The sequence below is a fragment of the Mustela lutreola genome, chromosome 8, assembly GCF_030435805.1.
Source record: "Mustela lutreola isolate mMusLut2 chromosome 8, mMusLut2.pri, whole genome shotgun sequence".
Lineage (NCBI taxonomy): Eukaryota > Metazoa > Chordata > Mammalia > Carnivora > Mustelidae > Mustela > Mustela lutreola.
In genome coordinates this window covers 100,127,200-100,146,653 of record NC_081297.1, presented here as the reverse complement: position 1 = coordinate 100,146,653, position 19,454 = coordinate 100,127,200, and the positions used below count along the sequence as shown (strand labels likewise).

The 19,454-nt window shown below is 41.0% G+C and overlaps 1 protein-coding gene across 3 annotated transcripts in view; it reads right to left on the bottom strand.

Moving 5' to 3' along the window:
• The window catches only part of MSRB3 (methionine sulfoxide reductase B3), a 169,227-nt gene extending 155,903 nt beyond the window's left edge, over nucleotides 1-13,324 (bottom strand). Inside the window, exon 1 of one of the 3 annotated variants that reach the window (XM_059186240.1) lies at nucleotides 13,113-13,324. In XM_059186240.1, the coding sequence (XP_059042223.1) occupies nucleotides 13,113-13,203 (91 nt within the window). In that variant the 5' untranslated portion in view covers nucleotides 13,204-13,324. The remainder of the gene's footprint in view (nucleotides 1-13,112) is intronic. The other 2 variants (XM_059186238.1, XM_059186239.1) reach the window with 2 other exon arrangements.
• Between the last annotated feature and the right edge of the window lie 6,130 nt (nucleotides 13,325-19,454).

The following is a 19,454-nucleotide window of genomic DNA, read 5'->3' as shown; positions in this document are numbered from 1 at the left end:
AGGTAAGTCACAGGTAGAAGAAGGCACTTACTGGCACAGTGTATCTGGAGCCAAGAGTTAACTCTGGCAAGCACTTCTGGCACTGGAAGCCATCCTATGCATGGATTCTGAGGCAAAGCTCATGCCTAGCATACCAACGGCAGGGGAAGCACTGCCATGGCTGGCTTTTGGAAAAACAGAGGCAAACATGGAAAATTAAGGGCACTGCCCTGGAGATTCTGAGTGCTATTTCACTCAGAGAAAAGAACTCAATCCTAGGGTGCCACTTCTTGCTCCAGCCCCCTCCAGTTCTGATGCTTCTTCCCCTCTCTACCTGTGGTCACTGGGGTCAGAAAATTAAACTATAGTAAACCTAAACTTTTCTCTTCTTCCCCTTTATCACCCTAAAATATTAACAAGACACACATCAAACTCAGCTACAAGGCCTCTCACTTCCCAAACTGGGCAAGTCACGTTGCACTCACCCTTTACTCTCTCTGAGAAACAGATGCTGGGGACAAAGTGGGGAACCACAGGCCATGGATCCGCCTCTGTGAAGCTTCTGTATTAGTGAGGACACTATCTGCAAGTGCAATAAGGACCCAGGAGAAACAAAGGGGGCATAAAATCCTGTAGAACAGAGGGAAGAAGTCTAGGTTGGGTGGGGAAGCCTAAGAAAGCCTAACATTTAAATGAAGAATAAGAGATAAGACTGTGTGGCCCACATCAAGAATGAAGAAACAAGTATCCCAGACAAAGAAAGCGATAAGCCATGGCCCTGAGATAAGAATGAACACAGCCAGGGCACCTGGGTGGCTCAGTGGGTTAAGCCTCTGCCTTCGGCTCAGGTCATGGTCTCAGGGTCATGGGATTGAGCAGGGAGCCTGCTTCCCCTTCTCTCTGCCTGCCTCTCTGCCTATTTGTGATCTCTCTCTATCATATAAATAAATAAAATCTTAAAAAAAAAAAAAAAGATTTCTTCTAGATTAAAAAAAAAAAAAGAAAAGAATGAACACAACCTCAGGGGTGAGGAAAGCAGAGTGGGGCTGGAAGGTATAGGTAAGGAGAACAGGAGGGAGATGAGGAGGCTGACAAAGCTAGCAGAAGCAAATCTTGGAAGGCGTTTTAAGAATACGGAACACCATCCTAAAAAAAAAGAGGAATAACTGTAAAATGGATGGTGGTGGCATAAGACCAGGAGCAGTGAGACTAACGAGGAAGCTATTACATAATTCTAGGCCAAAGCTTGATACAGCACAAGAGAATAAGAAAAAAATTTAGGAGGACTTCAGTTATGGCTCAAGCAACTGTGCAAATGGTAATACCATTTAGTAGATTAGGAAACAAGAGGGGAGGCTTAAGTTTGGGCAAAGAAAAAAAAACCCTTTAGTTTTTGACATGTTCAAGGTGCCTAAGACACTGCCATCCAAATGGATATAATACAGAAGCAAGTGATACAGAGGACTGTGGCTTAGGAAACAGATCTGGCTTATGGATAGATGTATGGGGAGTTAATTTTATACAAATGGAACTGAAGCCGTGGAGTAACTCTGATTGCCTCAGAAAATGTGTAAAATGAGAAAAGAAAATGTCAGAGCTCTGCAGAAACTCAACATTTACTGGTGAGATGGAGGAGAAAGAATTAGCAGAGGAGGCCACCGAGGAGCACTGGCCAAAGGGAGAGGCCACGGAAGGTGCTATCCAGAATACTAATGGTGATGATAATTAGGACAATGATAAGGCTGTTGCTAGCTAACATTTACTATGAATGAACTCTGTGGAAGGCCCTGAACTAAGTAGTCTACATATATTGTCTCATTTAACAATTACAACAACCTATGTGGTAGGAACTATAGTATTGCCATTCTACAAGTGAAGAAACTAAGGCACAGATAATTTAATTGATGTGTTTAGGATCATATACATAACAATAACAGTATTACAAATTGGTAGAAAAGACCATTTCTAGAAGTGAATGGTCAATGTATCAAATGCCCTGAAGATAGAGACCAAACTGAGTTCATTGGGCTTAATTTAACGTTAACACCATTAACGGCTCCAATCAAAGCAGTTTCAGTGGAAGAGCATGGATAGTTCTTTTCATTCTCTTGGACCCTACATCCAGTCCCTCAGTTCATTGGCACTCTGGTCCAAACCATTATCAACTAAACTAGCCCTTAGTGGTTTACCAGCTTCCATTTGGCCCCTACAAGCCATTTTCTGCACAGCAGTCAGACTGATTATTTTAAAATGCAAATCAGATCTTGTCACTGACTGCTTAAAACCCACTAATGGCTTCCATCATGCAGAATAATACCTAAGCTCCTCATTGTGATCTAAAAGCCCCATATGATCTCATCACCTTCTTTGCCCCCAACTCTAACCATCCTCCCTCCTTCTCCTACCACAAAATGGTCTTCGCACTCCTTCTACAATAGGCCATGCCTGTTGCAAACTGAGAATGGAAGTCCCTAGTCTCTCTAGCTCTTACTGCATCCCCAGAGATTAGATGAGTTAGTGCTTGACATATAGCATGGGTTTACACATATTTTTGGATGGACAGCAAATAAAGATAGCAAGCACATAAACAACGTGTAAAACAACTTGGTCAGAGAGGATGATGGCAAGTGGAGTAGGCTTTGTTTATTTTACAAGATAAGAGAAATTTCAGCTTATTTAAATAAAGGATAGTAAGAGATTATCCAAGACCTTAACCCATCTAGGGAAAAAAGTTATACAAGAAACTAAGGCACAGAGGGGCACCTGAGTGGCTCAGTGGGTTAAGCCTCTGCCTTCGGCTCAGGTCATGATCCCAGGGTCCTGGGATCGAGCCCCACATCGGGCTCTCTGCGCTGCAGGGAGCCTGCTTCCTCCTCTCTCTCTGCCTGCCACTCTGCCTACTTGTGATCTCTGTCAGATAAATAAAGAAAAATTCTTAAAAAAAAAAAAAAAGAAAGAAAGAAACTAAGGCACAGATAATTACAGTCAAAAGGGATTTTACTCTCTATACTGAAGTTTTTTGTTCTGCAATTTGAGGGGTTGGGGAAAATCAGTAGTTTCCAACCACTCTCAAGAACTTCCCTTTATTTAATTATTTTTCTTCACAATTATCCTTGGTTACTTTACACTGAAAGGAGACTCCGATTAACAATTACATATGTCTGGTTAATGAAATAATTATACCAAACAAATCCAACTTATTTGGGAAATCCAAGGCTCAGGAAGATTAAGTGGTTCATTTAAAGTCACAGAAATAATTTTTTTAAAAAGGAGGCCATTGTCTAAAAAATGAAGAAACTGGCCCAAATTAGCACAAGAAATCAATGAAATCAATTCCAAACCACATACCAAAGTAAAAAACTGAAAGATTTTAGAAAATTAATTTTAAAAAGATAATCTTTTTCCTTTTAATGGAGGGGGAAACAATAATAAATCCCAGAGAATTTTAAACAACCTGCATGAAAAAATCATGGTCTAACCATGAAGTAAATTAAACTATAACATGACTTTAAACAATTGGTGTTGAGCAGGAAAACCAACTTGAGAATCACACTAGGGTCATTTTTTTTTTGAAAGTCACAAAAACACTTTAATACCTTAAAAGTTAAATGGGAAAAATATAATTAAAAGAAAAGACTACACAGGAGTCACTATACTGCAATGATTAGAAGCATAAACTCTGTAGCCAGAAGGCCAAGATTTAAATCACAGTCATTCAAATTACTGAATGCCTCGCACCTCAGGCCGTAATCTCCATATATGAGTTCTTGTGATAATACGATACCTCCTTGATTAAGTTGCCATGATCATTAAATAATTTATTATATGTAAACAGTAAATACTTAAACTAGCGGCTGGCACAAATGGTAAAAAAACAAGTAACATCCGTATGTGAGTATTTGCTATTATTTTTATTATCACTACCATTATTATTATTAATATTCACTATATGGATGGTGAAGCCTAGAAGCAATGGGGAAAAAACAGATTTGATTCCATCGAAAAATATAAGCACCCTAACTGATAAACGTGAAAGGCACAGAAATAAATAAAAAGTAGAAAAAAATACAGATAATAAAGGAAATGTTAATCTTTTCATGTTAATCCATCAATATGGATAACACAAATATAATGAGATGGGGGAAGAAAGCAAGTCACAGAAGCTACACAGCAGATGATAGCATTAGATAGAGCTCCAAGGAATGCAAAAGTAAATAGTAAATTTTGTAGAGATAGATACATCTATAGTAAAACTATAAAAAAATAAAGTAAGAGTGAGGGAAAAAAAAGCAAGAGTGTATTAGTTATCACTTGTGCTAAGTGATTACCACAAAATGCAAGACTGGGAACTCTGAGCAGAGGGCAGGTGTAAAGGGAGGTCACACAGGCAACTTGAACATTCCACTTCCGAAGCTGAGCAGGAATACCTAGATTTTTAAAAATCATTCTTTATGTCTTATATATAGGTGTTATGTATTCTTTTTGGGCATGTGAAATATTTATTAAAAAGGGGGAAAACTTAGAAATAATGTTATAAAGGCAAGCGCCTGGGTGGCTCAGGGGGTTAAGCTTCTGCCTTTGGCTCAGATCATGATCTCAGGGTCCTGGGATTGAGGCCTACATTGGGCAGGGAGCCCACTTCTGCCTCTCTCTCTGCCTGCCTCTCTGCCTACTTGTGATCTCTCTCTCTCTCTGTCAACTAAATAAATAAAATCTTTTAAAAAAATACATTATAAAGGCAAGAGAAGATTTTTTTCCCCTGGCAAATCAGTAAAGTGTTGTTTTTTTTTCCTTTAAAAGCTCAATGGAGATTTTCTTCTTTAATGATAAGAGCAAATTAACCAGTTTTAAGAATTAAAATTATTTCTAGGATGGTCAAAAGCAAATTCTACTAGCAGTGTACCCTGACTAAAAGAGGACTATTCCCATCTGAGATACATCATGAAGCCAAAAAAGCAATTCTTAACTATACATTTAGATCAGCCAACATAGTTTCTAGTGCTTAAGGCCATTACTTTGAATGGGCTCGTTAATATGATGCTTCTAATACACAATCTATCCTCTAAATAAAAATTAGAAGGGTTATGTAATTTGCTATGGATCAAATTACTGAGCACATTAGGCTACAAAGTTCAAACATCAGATCTTAGTCACAAAATAACATTTATACTTCCACAAAATAAACAACTTGAACCAAACATAACAAAGGAAGACAACTTTGTATAATTTATTAATCATGTCATTTCCATTAAAAATTGTGAAAGCTACTTAGAGACTTTTAGACAACCCATAGACTACAGCACCTTAAAGTAAAAACAACATCGGGTATCACTCAGTCCACTTGGTTCAATTTGCTGACGTGAAAACTGAGGCACAGAGAGTGTAAATGCTTCACGGAAGAATAGAACCAGGAAAACCCAGTCTTCTGATCTGCTCTCCAATATTTTCATTGCACTACACTGACTCCTTTGCAACATGAACATATACACAAGGATGCAAATATACTAATGAGTCTGCAGTTTTTCAACTGGCTCTGCAGATCCCTTACCTTCAACCATGCTCTTCCTGGCTCCCTACAGTGATCTAACTAGATGGAGATCAGGAAGGACTTCAGTGTATGCACCTTTTCATTCTCAATTACTGTGTGACCAGGGCTCCCAGACAACCTGTGGTTCTTCAACTGTCATCCTACATAATGGACTGTGAACGGGGAGATATGGCCCTACCTTTCCTTAAACACTACTAATCTAAGATAAAATATCCACCTCTAACAGTCACCTTAGATGTCTCCCAACCCCAACCATGCCCAGATTCTCTGACAACCAAATACAACATAAATGAGAGAAATGAAAGGACAAACATAAAATTCAGGACTATCTGATTTATACAAAAACTGTCCTGATATTTTCTAAAGAGTCTAAATGTAATACAGGCTTATCTTCAGTGTTCCCTTAAACTTAACATATATGTTGAGGGACTGGTTGGTTTTGTTTTGTTTGCAGGGTTTTTTTTTTCCTTTAAAGAAAATAAACTGACCTGAGAAACCATAAAGATTTATTGTGTAATTTATTGTAATAGAAGACAGGCCATAAAAGAGATTGCTGTAGGTATATACTTGCATGAAAATCACCTACTAAATTTTATCCTAAAAAACAGGACTATGGCCCTAAGAATGATGCTTATATATCTGAAAATATAATCTTTAAAAATATTCATATACTAATCCCTGAGACTGCTTAACAGCCCAGTCTTAGCATATAGTACATTGCCCAGCATAAAACGGGCAACTGGTGTTCCTAGAGGATGTTGAGCAGGAACTTCCTTGTCCTTCCAAAATTTCAACCATGGCTCAGATTTTCAAACAAAATTCCCCTCCATATTCTAAAGTGACAATGAGCCACTGAACCCTGAGACCGGAACCTCCCTGAGAGTATTCACAAAGCAAGAAGTCAAGCTGTCTATGGACTCTATAAGCCATAATTTCCACATATGTATACTTTCTGAATGTGAGAATGCTTTTATATTAAAAAAAAACTCATTTAAAATTTTTATAGTAGGTTTTTGCTATTATGTATTTTCTCAGTCAACAGCTACTAAAAACACAACCACTAGCATATGGGAGGGTTCCTTTTTTTAATCAAGTCAGAAATTATTCTTCATACTCCATACTGAACATAAATATACCATTTCAGATAAACCTTATGAAGTGAATACTATTCTTAGAAACAATCATGATACCCCTTTGATCAGGAAGCTAAGCCCTGCAAGCACATTTCCTATACCGGCATCCGGCATCATTTCTCTATATCACCTGCAGTCACCTCCATATTTTACATACCTCTGCAGTTTATGCAAATAAAGCCCTTCAATGAAGTAAATTCCCTCTGATTTCCTTCAGAAAGACAAGTATCAAAAAATTAGCTTGCGGTATCCTGATAAACAGCACTCAGCTAGGTTAACACAGTCACAAATGCCAGGTAACAACGCTGCTCCAGGCTACCATGGCCCAGAGTCACAGAGCAAGGTATGGTGGCCCAGGTGACTGACTCAGGTGTTGGAGAACCATGTAGGCAACACTTGAAGAGATAAGGAAAAAAAGGCATTCTGTAAGAAAGAGGTAGGAGGGGCACCTGGGTGGCTCAGTGGGTTAGGGCCTCTGCCTTCAGCTCAGGTAATGACCTCAGGGTCCTGGGATCGAGCCCCACATCAGGCTCTCTGCTAGGCGGGGAGCCTGTTTCCCTTTCTCTCTCGGCCTACTGTGATCTCTCTCTCTCTGTCAAATAAATAAATAAAATCTTTAAGGAAAAAAAAAAAAAACAAAAAAGAAAGAAAGAGGTAGGAATGTGATTTATTATAAAGTTTTATTATAGATTAGGAAATTGTGAACAATTGTCTCGTGGATAAGAACTTGACCATAGCAATAAAAAGTACCCACAGAGGACCAGGGGAAAAATAAAAAAGCCAAAGAGTACTACATCTGATGGAATTATATTGGCTTCACATTCTTGGGGAAGGTAAAGGGATGAATGAGGAGGAGACAGTCAAATGTGTGTTTGAAGCTAAAGGAACCACTTGTAAGAAGCCCAGAGGCACAGTGATGATGAAGACACTGAAAGGGTTAGTCCTTTATCTTAAGAAAGATAAGCCACTGAAGAGGTTAAGATGGGAAGTAGCAGCAACAATTTCTCTGTTTGGAAAGGTCTCTCTGGCTGCAGGATCCTTCGTTCAAGGCTTCCCACGTACTGTTCATGGAGTGAGTACATGGTGTCCCCCAAACAAGGAAAGCTCATGGACAGAATGCCATATACTGACAGGCCATCGTTCAAAGCTAGAAAAAGCTGCATCTTCCTGATGATGATGCTTTTCCTGGGCTTTTCCTCTTCCACCAGTCAACAAATACTTTCTTTTCCCTTTTATTTTTAGTCTTCCTTACTCATACATATGTTTTATCTCCAGCCCCAATCTCTCCAAGTCACAACCTCACATTTCTGACTTGACTACCCAGCTATCTCAACATGAATGTTCTACCAGCACCTCAAATGCAAAAGATCTAAAATAAAATTCATTTTTTACCCCCACCCACAAACTTACTGAGTGCACATTCTTGCAATCGCCCAAGCTTAACATCTTCCCATCATTTTTAGTCATCCCTCTCTTTCCCCATCTCCAGTTGTCTAAGGTCTACCTTAGCAACATCTCTCCAATCCCAGCACCACCACCTTAGCTCAGGTCTTCACTCCCTAAGAAAATCTCCTATAACCTTTCTTTATTAATCCAATGGTTTCTTTCCTGATTCAGTTCATCCTCTGAATTATTAAATAACATATTTCATAATCCAACTCTGATTTTGAGGATTTAGCTTGCTAACCCAGTCCAAATTTTCTAGCCTAGTATTAAAAGTATTAATATAAAATTCTAGTATTACTATAAAAATATAAATATTAAAAAGTATTAATATAAAAATCTAGGCCGAACCTAATTTTCAATTTTTATACTTTATCTTCCCACTATTCCCCTTCATATATGCTCCCATGTTTTCCTGTACCTGTCCTCTCTATCTAATCTGGGATATATTGGGTTCTTAACACAAGTCGATTTCCTTCCATATCAGTTGCCTTCCCCACCCATCTCGGTTTGTAGGGAAAGATCCTATTGTTCTATATAACTGATCATCACTCAGGAAATTAGAATATTCACGGAAAAGCCTGTAACATTTAAAAAACGACTAGGACTGAGAAAGAAGAGCGATATGATTGAGCTCCACCATCTGAAGAAGGCAGTGACAAGCAGGATGCCGTACAAGCTTCAGAACGTTTGAAAAAGCTAGAATCATTATGCTTGGGATGATGGGTTGCTAACAGCTTATCTGAATTCTTCTAGGTGATTCATTGGTCTAATAGAACCTACAGTCTAGTGAAGAAGATGAGTACATATGGACTTGATAATGCAAGATGGTAAAATCATGCTTCAATCAAGGTACAAAATGTCTTGGAAACACAAGGGAATGACAAATTCTAAGAGGTGAAAAAAGCTTCGCAAAGAACCATGAGATCAAGGCCTGAAAGACAGGTTAGGAGAGAAAAACAAGCGAAGCAGCGGAAGCAGTCTAAAGGAAAGGCAGAGATGGAAAATGCTACACATGGGTGAGGAACAGGAAACTAACTAAGGAACTCCCTAAGCTATTACTATTTTGAATGTCTCTAATTATCAATTAAATAGTTTTAATGAATTTACCCTTAAGAGCTATTTGAGCCCAGCATTTTAATTAAGTGAATTCCTGAAAATATGCAGACAATTATCTGCAGGGTCAATCAGTTCTTATTAAACAGGATTTTCACAAGTCAGGTGAATCCCAAACTGCTTTGTGACTCTTAAATGCGGGGCTACCCTCCATTCACTCCCCGAAGCTTCCTCTTGGGCATTTCAGCATTCCTGCTTCAGTGTGAATGAACTGCTCTAATATCCTAGGATCCCACTGAAGGTGGCAAGCTCTTTCCGATACATTCGGCAATCAAGAGAAAATTATATCCTTTAAGGACAAATAACCCCACAATACTAAATGTAAAAATGCAAAATCAAATCACATAAATGTCTACAGTACCTACTACAAAGAACTCCAGCATTAGAAGAGACCTTAGGGAAAATCTGTATCAAGACCCAAACTGTGTCTATCAGATTCTTTCTCTCAGGAATTCAGAATCAAGCCTCAATGACTTAGTCTTTCCCTGCAAACTGAAGGACACGTAAATACTCAGGAGAGGAGTCAAATTCAACCATGAACACAGGAAAGCAGGGGAAAAAAGTGGTCAGCAAAGAAAGAACAATGAAGCAAAGAAAGGTAAAGAGTAGAGACAGGGAAAGTTCCACATTTTCCAGTCCCTGGTCCCTAATATGGTCTGTCTGCATTTAGCGTCCATCGAATTCCTTTCTTTCATTTTCCTAAAACTAGTTCAAGTTCATTTGTATTACTTGCAACAGAAGCTTAAATGAGACAATAACCAAATCCTCCATAAAGTCAATTGGTTGATTTATTACTGGCCTCCTTTTTCTATAATTTCTTTTCTCTTTCTTCGAATTTCCTTAAAAGCCATAAAAGATGGCTTTGGTATGCTATAGAGAAAATATGTGAACAAGTATCCAGGACCCTGCTGAGCCTTTTAAAAGAAAAACCAATTGTGCCCAGAAAGGAGGAAATACAGGAATATTCAAAGTAAAGCCTTGAGATATCTGTATAGCAATCACAGATGCTAACAACTAGAAAATTAAATAGCAATCTGATTACCCTCCTATCCAAATTCAATTTAATTCTGAATAAACAAGATGGGTAAGTCCAAGTACGATCAATAGGGCATTTTGTAGGAATGTAGGGCATTTCATCTGGAATGCTCCCAACCACAGAAAGGTTTGGGTGCTCTACAGTGGTATTGCTAACCCAGACACAAATTCCAAAACTGAATACCAAACCATCTTAGGGCCTGGGCTTAACTGCCCCAAAGAGCAGTTAGACATTTACCCTATGACATAACAAGCTATGTTACTTCTATTAGATGAGGGGAAGAGAAAGTAGCAGAAGCTTAATATCATGGAACTCTGTCAACATATGTGCATCTGTGTGCATGTGCCAGATATCAAGATGTTCCACAAGGTAGATCCACACCAATCAGATCTGACCACAAGTAAACCAGTTTAACACGTATAGCAAGTCAGAGGTGATAATCAGAAGTTTGAATCAATATAGTGTAGGCAGCTCTGCAGGATTATATAAACAAAAACAATGTTACAGTATCCTGGAGTTTGAAGGGACATGGAGACTATGTCCAACTTCATCACTTTACAGAGAAGGAAGCAAATGTCTGAACCAAATCCCCAACCATAATAAAGTGAGATGACAATGAGCCACTGAACGCTGGCAACAGCTGGTAACACAGGCAAGGTAAAATCAAAGAGCTGTGACCAGATAACAGACCAAAAAAGCATTATTTCCTAAAGTTCTTCTTTAATGGTTGAAATTTTATTTTTAATTTAAAAAGGATAAATGTATTACAAAAATGTAGGAAAAAATCTAAGCAACTACTCTTGGGATCTTTTCTGGATATTCTTGTTACTTGAGTTTAGCAAAATAGTAGTAAAGATTTCTGACCTAATTTGTTAACATTTTAGTTAGGATAACTAGAACAAGCACCTTAAAAAACAAAAAACTTAAAAAACCTAAAAAACTAAAAAAAACTAAAAAAAGTTGATGCAAAATGTAAATGATGCTATATGTTTGCAACCTTGGCAGATAGGCAGTTTAGGCACTGTGACAAAATTCTATATGGCAGAGAACTTATTTTAATATTAAAAAAATTCCAGATGTTCACATAGGGCCCTAAGAAAAGTCATCAGAAATTAGACTTATATGTCAGCTGGGACCAAAATTAAAAGAATGAATGTTTAAAGGATCCAAATATAAAGTTGGTGTTCAAAAATACTGGCAAGGGCCCACAGTACAATGGATTTTGGTCTTCAAGGGCTGCTTTACCACAGGTAGTATTAGGTAAGTCAACACATCACTGAGGGGGAAAAAAAAAACAACAACAAAAACATATATTCCCCGGCAGTACAATCCACTCTTTATTGTGCAGCACAGTATTTTGTAGAAGACCACTAATAAAATGTGTAGTTAGAACTTCCTGTATTGCCCAAGAAGTATTATTAAAGATACTCCTAAAATATGAATCCATAAAAAGTAGGCTTTCTGAAAAACAGTTCTAGTCAAAAGCAAACATGAAATTGGTATCATTACTTAAATTAATAAGCTGCACATTTAATAAAGTCAAACATTTTAAAAATCTTCCGTTAATCTAAATTGACAATATTATAAGTTACATGAATCCTGAAGATTTTTTTATCGACCGACTATCTTGTAAAATCTGTTTTGTCACCAGTGCTGCAAACAGAATATGAAGTGACAGACAGAAAGTTCTGAGTATAATCTATGCTTAACAGAGTCAGTTTCCAACTAATCCATAAGTCCTAATTGCGAGCCATATCTTATGTTGACAGTTTAGTCTACTAGTGGCAAAAAACAAAAACAAACTAAAATTCCCTAATCTCAACTGAGGAATTAACGATTTTTCTTCTCCCATTCCAGCAAAAACTAAGAACTGAGAAGCTCTGATGATTAGTAAGTGAGACGCTCATCACAAATATCTAAGTTCATGCAATTTCACATGCACCTTAAACTCACGTTTGTAATTTCAAATAATTACCTTTTACAACCTTAGGGAAAAAAATTCTCACTGATATTTTCCACATGATTTAAAGAAAATGATCTTTAAAAATCATCCTCTTAAGACTTCAGAATTACCCTAATTATAGTCCTAAACCAAGGAAGGCAGGAATGGCACCTTTCGTTCACAGAGTTTGACTTTAAACAGTGTAAAACTTACACACTCGGATGCTTTTTTCCGCTCAAAAACAAAACAAAACTGGTACCTGGAAAACTCGGGGTTTTGTTCAGTTTGGGCCTATTAAATACCAGCGGGGCCCGTGGGGAGCGGGAGCCCGAGCCCCCCGCGCGGGCGACGCGGCGGACGGGCGACCTTGCGCCTCTGGGTGTCCCCCACTCGCCGCCCCCAGCTCCGCCCGGCGCCCCACGCCCCTCCGGACGCGCAGCCGGAGCGCGGGCCTGACCTGCTCATTCCCACGCACCCCGGCCCGTTATCCGAGCGGGCACTTCGGTGGGAGCCCCCGCGGCTCCTCCTGCGCCTTCCCGAAGCCCGCGCGGCCCCCCTCCCGTGCCTCCTGCGGGCTGCCCCGCCAAGCCCCTCCCCGAGGGCCCGCGTCCGGCGAGAGCGTCCCTCCGGCTCAGGTTCGCTCCGGGGACGGGATAAGGTGTCAGCGAGGCGGCCAGACGCCTCCCGTAGGCGGGGGCGCAACCAGCCTGACCTCCTTCCATCCGCGCCCCCCCCCCCCGCACGCGCGGGGCGCTCCCCTTCAGCGCCCCTCCCCGGCCCAAGACAGGGGGCGTCCCCGCCGGAGGCTGAAGGGGGCGCAGCCGGCGCTCGGAGGGGATCGGGGGTCTGGGTCACACTTCTACTCGGGTTGGGGTGGGAGAGGAGAGGCGAGGGGGAGAGGGAGCCCAAACTTACCTGACTGCGCGGCTCCCCGCGCCACGGCCGTGGCCAGCCAGAGGCAGAGGCAGAGCGAGAGGGGGCGCGGGAGGGTCCGCCGCGGGCTCATGGAAGAGCCAGGGAGCCGCCGCCGCCGCCGCCGCCGTCCGAGCCTCCCTCACTCCCTCCCTCCCAGCCTCCGGGCGACGGACGGGGCGGCGGGAGGCATGACGGGAAATTCCTGGGCACTGGCAGCCGAGTCCAAATATGAGCATAGGAGACGAGCGAGGGAGGACCGCGGAGCGCGCCCGCCGCGGACGGGGCCGGCTGCCCGGCCTCGGCGGCCGCCAACTCCCTCCTCCTCCAAATCCTCCTCCTCCACAGCCGCCGCGGTGCTGCCGGCCGCGAGCGCGAGCAAAAGGTGGACTCTCTCCGCCAGGGCGCATCCCTCTCCGGGGTGGAGGCCCAAGGGCAGAGCCTAGCATCCCACCCAGGTCCCACCTGAGACCCCTGAGCAGGGTGGAGAAGAGAGAAACCACCACGGGGAGACCAGACAGCGAGCGGAGGACGCGAGGGAAGACGCCTGAGGAGTTTGAGGAGACGCCCGCTGTGCCCCCTGATCACTGGAGAGCTTTGGTCATGAGAGCATAAAAAGATCTGGCAAGTACTTCTGTAAGTGGGAGGGTGAGGCTGCAGCGGCACTGCCAGTTCTGCATTCAGGTGAGCCGTCTGATAAACAACAAATAGGCATTATAAGACACGAAAGCACCCTCCTGCATTCCAAGGGAGCCTTTCTATGGAGAGGAGGCAGGCTTCGTGACAACAGTTTTCATAATAGTTAAATGTTGAGATGGGTTGTCCTTTCCACCAGCAACCTCTCTTCTTCCCCTTACACTAGTTTTTGTATTTGTTGTAGCTTGTCTAAAAGGCAGTATTGAAATTTATTCAGAAGGTGCTACCTCCGATGGCCAAATTGTCAGTCCCAGATGTTTAATTACAGGCCCAAGCCACTAGTCCCCTGCCTTTTCTTTGGCACTGATAACTCCTCCGGTAATCAAGTCCAAATGACCCTTAGCTTCTCAAGACAACGTAATTATATCTTAATTACTATAATTTATTATTTTTATTCACACTGGCACGACAGGCCCTGCAGATGCAAGATGTTATATAGAATTACTTAGGAACATTTTAAGATGCTACAAAAATGATTTATTGATGCAAAATTCTTAAGGGGTAAATGCCAAACAGATTTAGAATGTGGATTATTCTAGTGTGAACTAAAGTGCGGTAATTTGTACATCACACTGCTTGTCTGAAAATGCTGATTTGAAAAGCAGAAACTTCAAAACAAATTTAATTCTAGCAAATTATTAAGGCCCATATGCCAAAAACCACTCCAATTGCAAGTAGCTCCCCTTAAATCATCTGGTACTGAGAAACACCACATCCCGTGAATTACTCCTGGCAAATGGGCAGATTTTATCCTTAATTTACTAGCAGTGATAATGAGGCTAAGGGCAGATGACCTAAGTAAGCTAAGGGTAAATAAACTGTAATACGGTGGGGCGCCTCAGTGGCTTAAGCCTTGTCTTTGGCTCAGGTCATGATCTCAGGGTGTTGGGATCGAGCCCTGCATCGGGCTTTCTGCTCAGTGGGGAGTCTGCTTCCCTCTCTCTTTCTGCCTACTTGTGCTCTCTCTCTAATAAATAAATTTTTTTTTTAAAAATGGTAATACAGTAAATAAGGGATTTAAAAGACACATGGTATTATTCAGTTTAGGTACCTAGAAGCTGGGCGGTAGGAGGGGAATACTCAGTAAAACAATTTAATATTCACTCCCTTTTCTCTTTTTTGTATATTTAACTGGGTATGACATAAGCATCTGTTTGTCTTTTTTTTTTTTTTTTTTAAGATTTATTTTTATTTGAAAGAAAGCGCACTCAAGTCAGGGGGAGGGACAGAGGGAGAGAAAGAGAGAGAACCTCAAGCAGACTCGCTGCTGAGCACGGAGCCCGATGCAGGGCTCTATCTCAGGACCCTGAGATCATGACCTGAGGTGAAACCAAGAGCTGGACGCTCAACTGACGGAGCCACCCAGGGACCCAAGCATCTGTTTTCCTTAATTCCCTTACAACTAATGTTGTTCTTTGCCCACAGTCAACAGTTTAACAGGTTGTTTAAAAATAAAAGGAGGGCTGCCTGGGTGGCTCAGTGGGTTGAGCCTCTGCCTTCAGCTCAGGTCATGATGTCGGGGTCCTGGGATTGAGCCCCACATCGGGCTCTGTGCTCAGCAGGTATCCTGCTTCCCCCTCTCTCTCTGCCTGTCTCCCTACCTACTTGTGATCTCTTTCTCTGTCAAATAAATATATAAAATCTTAAAAAAAAAAAAAAAAAGGAAATGAACACAGTAATTTGTGGACTGCTATACAGCTGCTCTGAGCTAAGTGCAGAGAAAAGCTTGTTTCAAAGGATTGTAATAATTATAGTAATATTTAAAATTCTTCTAAGTTGCATATAAGTTGACCTTATATGCAAAAACATAAAATTTTAAACAAGGCATTATCTTACAACCTAATTCATATTAATATAAGTGGAGAGTTAAGTGATTATACCAATTCTACTGACTTGACAGCAAAACTAGCAGCTGGTTTTGCTTTTATTTTTGATTTTTAAGATTCTATCTATTTATTTGAGAGGGGCAGGCAGGAGAGGAGCAGAGGGAGAGGAACAAGTGGACTCTGCACTGAGCATGGAGCCCAAGGGCATTCCCCATCGATCCCATGAGCCTGAGATCACAACCACAGCTGAAACCAAGAGTGGGCCCTTCAACCGACCTAGCCACCCAGGTGCCCCATTCCCTCAACTGTCTTCAAGGCTCCAATAAGTATGTTAAAGAGAGGAGCAAAGAGTTGAAGGTACTTGAGTGTGTAACAAGTGCCAGACACTGAGCTAGATGTTTTACCCAGGGTACTTCATTTAATCCTTACAAATATCTCTGAGCTTATTATCCTTTATCCGTATTTTACAACTAAGGAGAATGTGGCATAGATAAATTATGTTACCAGGAAGGGGTGAAGGAGCATTTGAATTCAAAGCTCATTCCAAAATTCTATATACTCTTTTTGCTGTATGAATTTTTCCCATTTTCCAAATGCCCAGGATTCACTGGGCTCTTGTGGTTTTAAGTAACTGGTGTGCACTCAAGTTACCTCAGGTAATAAGGGGTAAAGAATACGTGTGGAAATAAGACCAGAGACTTAACCGGCTTGTCGGGTCATCCTTTGTGAGCCTGGGAGGTGGAGGCTTTGCCTTTGATAAGCACCAGGAACAGGAAAGGTACTCCCCTCTGACCACATTCCTGTGAGCTTTGTAATTTAACCACTGATATTTAAATCATATATTTCACAACATTTTCTCTAACATCTTTTTTAATATAATCTTAAAACCAATCATGTTAACATATTACCTTAAACATTGTTTGTTTTTAAGACAAAGGACCCAGAAGAGGTAACTGCTTGCCTGCTCCCCAGATACCATCCCTTCCCTTAGCCAGTGGTGTGCTCGTAAATTTTTGAAAACCAGATCAGGAGGAGAGAGACCTCAATTATAACAAAAACCAGGTGATGTGGTGTCAGTACTCCTGCCAGCCTGAGGCAGAGTGGGGCAGAGATGTATGGAACCAGCTGTTGGGCCTGAGAAAGCCAGCCCCAGCATACCACTGCCCCAACTCTTCGTAAAACGTCTTCAGAACACAGCCATAATTCAAGTTGCACAACTATAACTCTTTCCTCTTGCTGCCAGTTCTGTGTCTATAGTTCATAATCAAATGCCCCAGAGGGGAGAGTCTGATTCTATCACCATTGTCGTTTTGGGGGAAAGTTCTTACTTGAAGCAATCTCAGAAGCCACTGGGCAGCCGACCGATTGGCTACCTCTGATTCAGGTGTCCTCTCCTACTCCAACTGTAACTCAGATGGAAAGCTAACATGCTGCGCCACACAGCACCACTGCTGAAGAAACAGCCTGCATTGCTACTTCTTAGGGGGTTGTGGTTGGGGCAACCTCTTTTTTGAAAGGAGTCTGTAAGCAGGACAGGCTTTCAAGCAGTAATCTCTCCAACATACTGTGCTCACTCTTCAATAAGATCAGCCACTACACAAAGCTTTGAGCCAGTTTCCATTCCACATACCCCAAGGAACATCTTGGGTGGACGCCAACAACAGCAAACAGGGGAGTGGACAGGTTAGGAGAAGACAGTACTCAAAATCCTCCAGTCAGAGTGAGAAACCCTAAGTTAGTACTTAAATTCAGTAAGTATTTATCAGGCGCCATTGTTTTAAACCAATAATGATTGATCAGAGAGTAAGGGAATTACCTCATAGGAGGATATAATAGACTCTCCAGGAAAAAGCTTTTCAAACTATACTCAATCCAGACTCCCCAGATTTTGCTTTTCTCTCCCAGGAAATAGAATGGTGTGACCCACCCGTGCTGAGAACACTTTTATACTGGTGGAAGCATGCCACTTGCCTTGGTGTGCTGGGGTGGGAGTAAGGTTGAGGAGAACTATTCTCAACAACATGAGGGACACAGAGTCAATGCTGACTAAGGGAGACACCTGAAATTTTCTCCCGGATTCTGAAAAAGAATTTCCACTTTCATGATACCCTTCCAGTCCCCAGTCATCAGACGTACTGAAAGGACAAGGACTCTATACCAGGTCATGAAGTGGGACCCCTAAACAAAGATGAAGACTGAATTAAAATGAGCATTTTCCATCTTTTCATGGTAAAATAATTTTGTTTCATCTCAAATGGCATTATTTTACATAGTTGAAGCCATCCCTTTTGTTGATTAGTTCTAGAGAGAGATCTGATGTATTTCCATGATTGATGTGCTGCCTGATTCTACCAGCTTTGGATATATAGATATGCTACAACAAGCAACACATATTTAATAAGATTTTCAGTATTTTAGAGAATTAAATAATCCTCCCCAGACCAGCAAAGCTGCTTGACTCTTAGCAAGATTGTGTCACATAAAGCAGCACAGGCAACATCAACTATATACACAAAATAAAAGAGAAGGGGAAGGGGTAAGATGGAACGTTTTGGGGCACGTGTGGGTGGTTCAGACAGTTAAGCATCTGACTCTTGGTTTCAGCTCAGGTCATGATCTCATGGGTCATGGGATGGAGCCCCATGTCCCCATCCCTGCTCAGCATGGGGGTCTGCTTGAAGATTTTCTCCCTCTCTTCCTGCCCCCATGCATGTGCGCATTCCCCCTAACATAAATAAATCTAAAAAAAAAAAAAAAAAAAAAAAGGAACATATTAAGTTGTAAGGAAAATTCTGATAGTGAACTTGATTCTACTCTTTCACTCCATCTCTCAGTGCTTCTTATATGGAGAACATTTAGTCCCACAGTGTGTGCATGCAGTATTTAAAGGTATGTATTTTTCACATAATTTGTTCCTAACCACAAACTTCATCCTTTATGTGTTGTTCAGCCAAAGCAGCTTCAATGTGATCCAGAGGTACAGGAAACCCTGGCTGTGTTGGGCCTTCTGGGAAATACCATGTTACTCTCCAAAATTGTGCCTCCCTAGAGGATTTTCTGTAGGAGTTTTACTTCCGCCTAAATTTCACCCTGTGAACTGCCGTTAATCTCTAAATCAAACAGTTCCACTCACTGGTCAGGGACCTGGGCTTTGGCCTCAGATCTAAATTCAAGGATGGCTTCCATCATTAAAGCTAATGGGACAATAGGCAAGTTACTTAACTACTCCAAGCTTTGATATTCTTTCCTCTTCGTAGAATGAAAAAATAAAGATATCTACCACTCATGATGCTTAGCACTTAGTCACACGATAGCTAATGGTATAAGTCCTTAATAAATATTAATATAATACTAATATTATTAACTTTTATCATCACTTACCAACTTTCAATCACCAGAGTCACTCTTTGCCTTTAAGCTTTACCTAATATGACTTCCTGTCTGAAATGACTCATGGTTTCTCTTCACAGCTCAGAGTCCTACATTTGTATTCATAATTACCTCTTAAGGAAGTCTGTTGAGATTTAGTTAATTCTTCCAACACATGTTTTCTTCAAAAACTGTTTTATATTTATACCCAGGGTTAGTAATAGTAAATGTTTTCAAATATGTTTTTAAGTCTTCACTTCCTCAAAGGAATCACATTAGCAGGCTACACTTATCATTAGTCAAACTACTTTGTGAAAACCACTTTTAGATTTGCCATCAAAATATGTGATGAAATTTTTAAAATATCTTCAACACAGGAAAATCATCTTTGCATTCATTCATTTTACAAATATTTACTTAATGCTTATTATGAGCTGGAGAGACAATAAGGTAA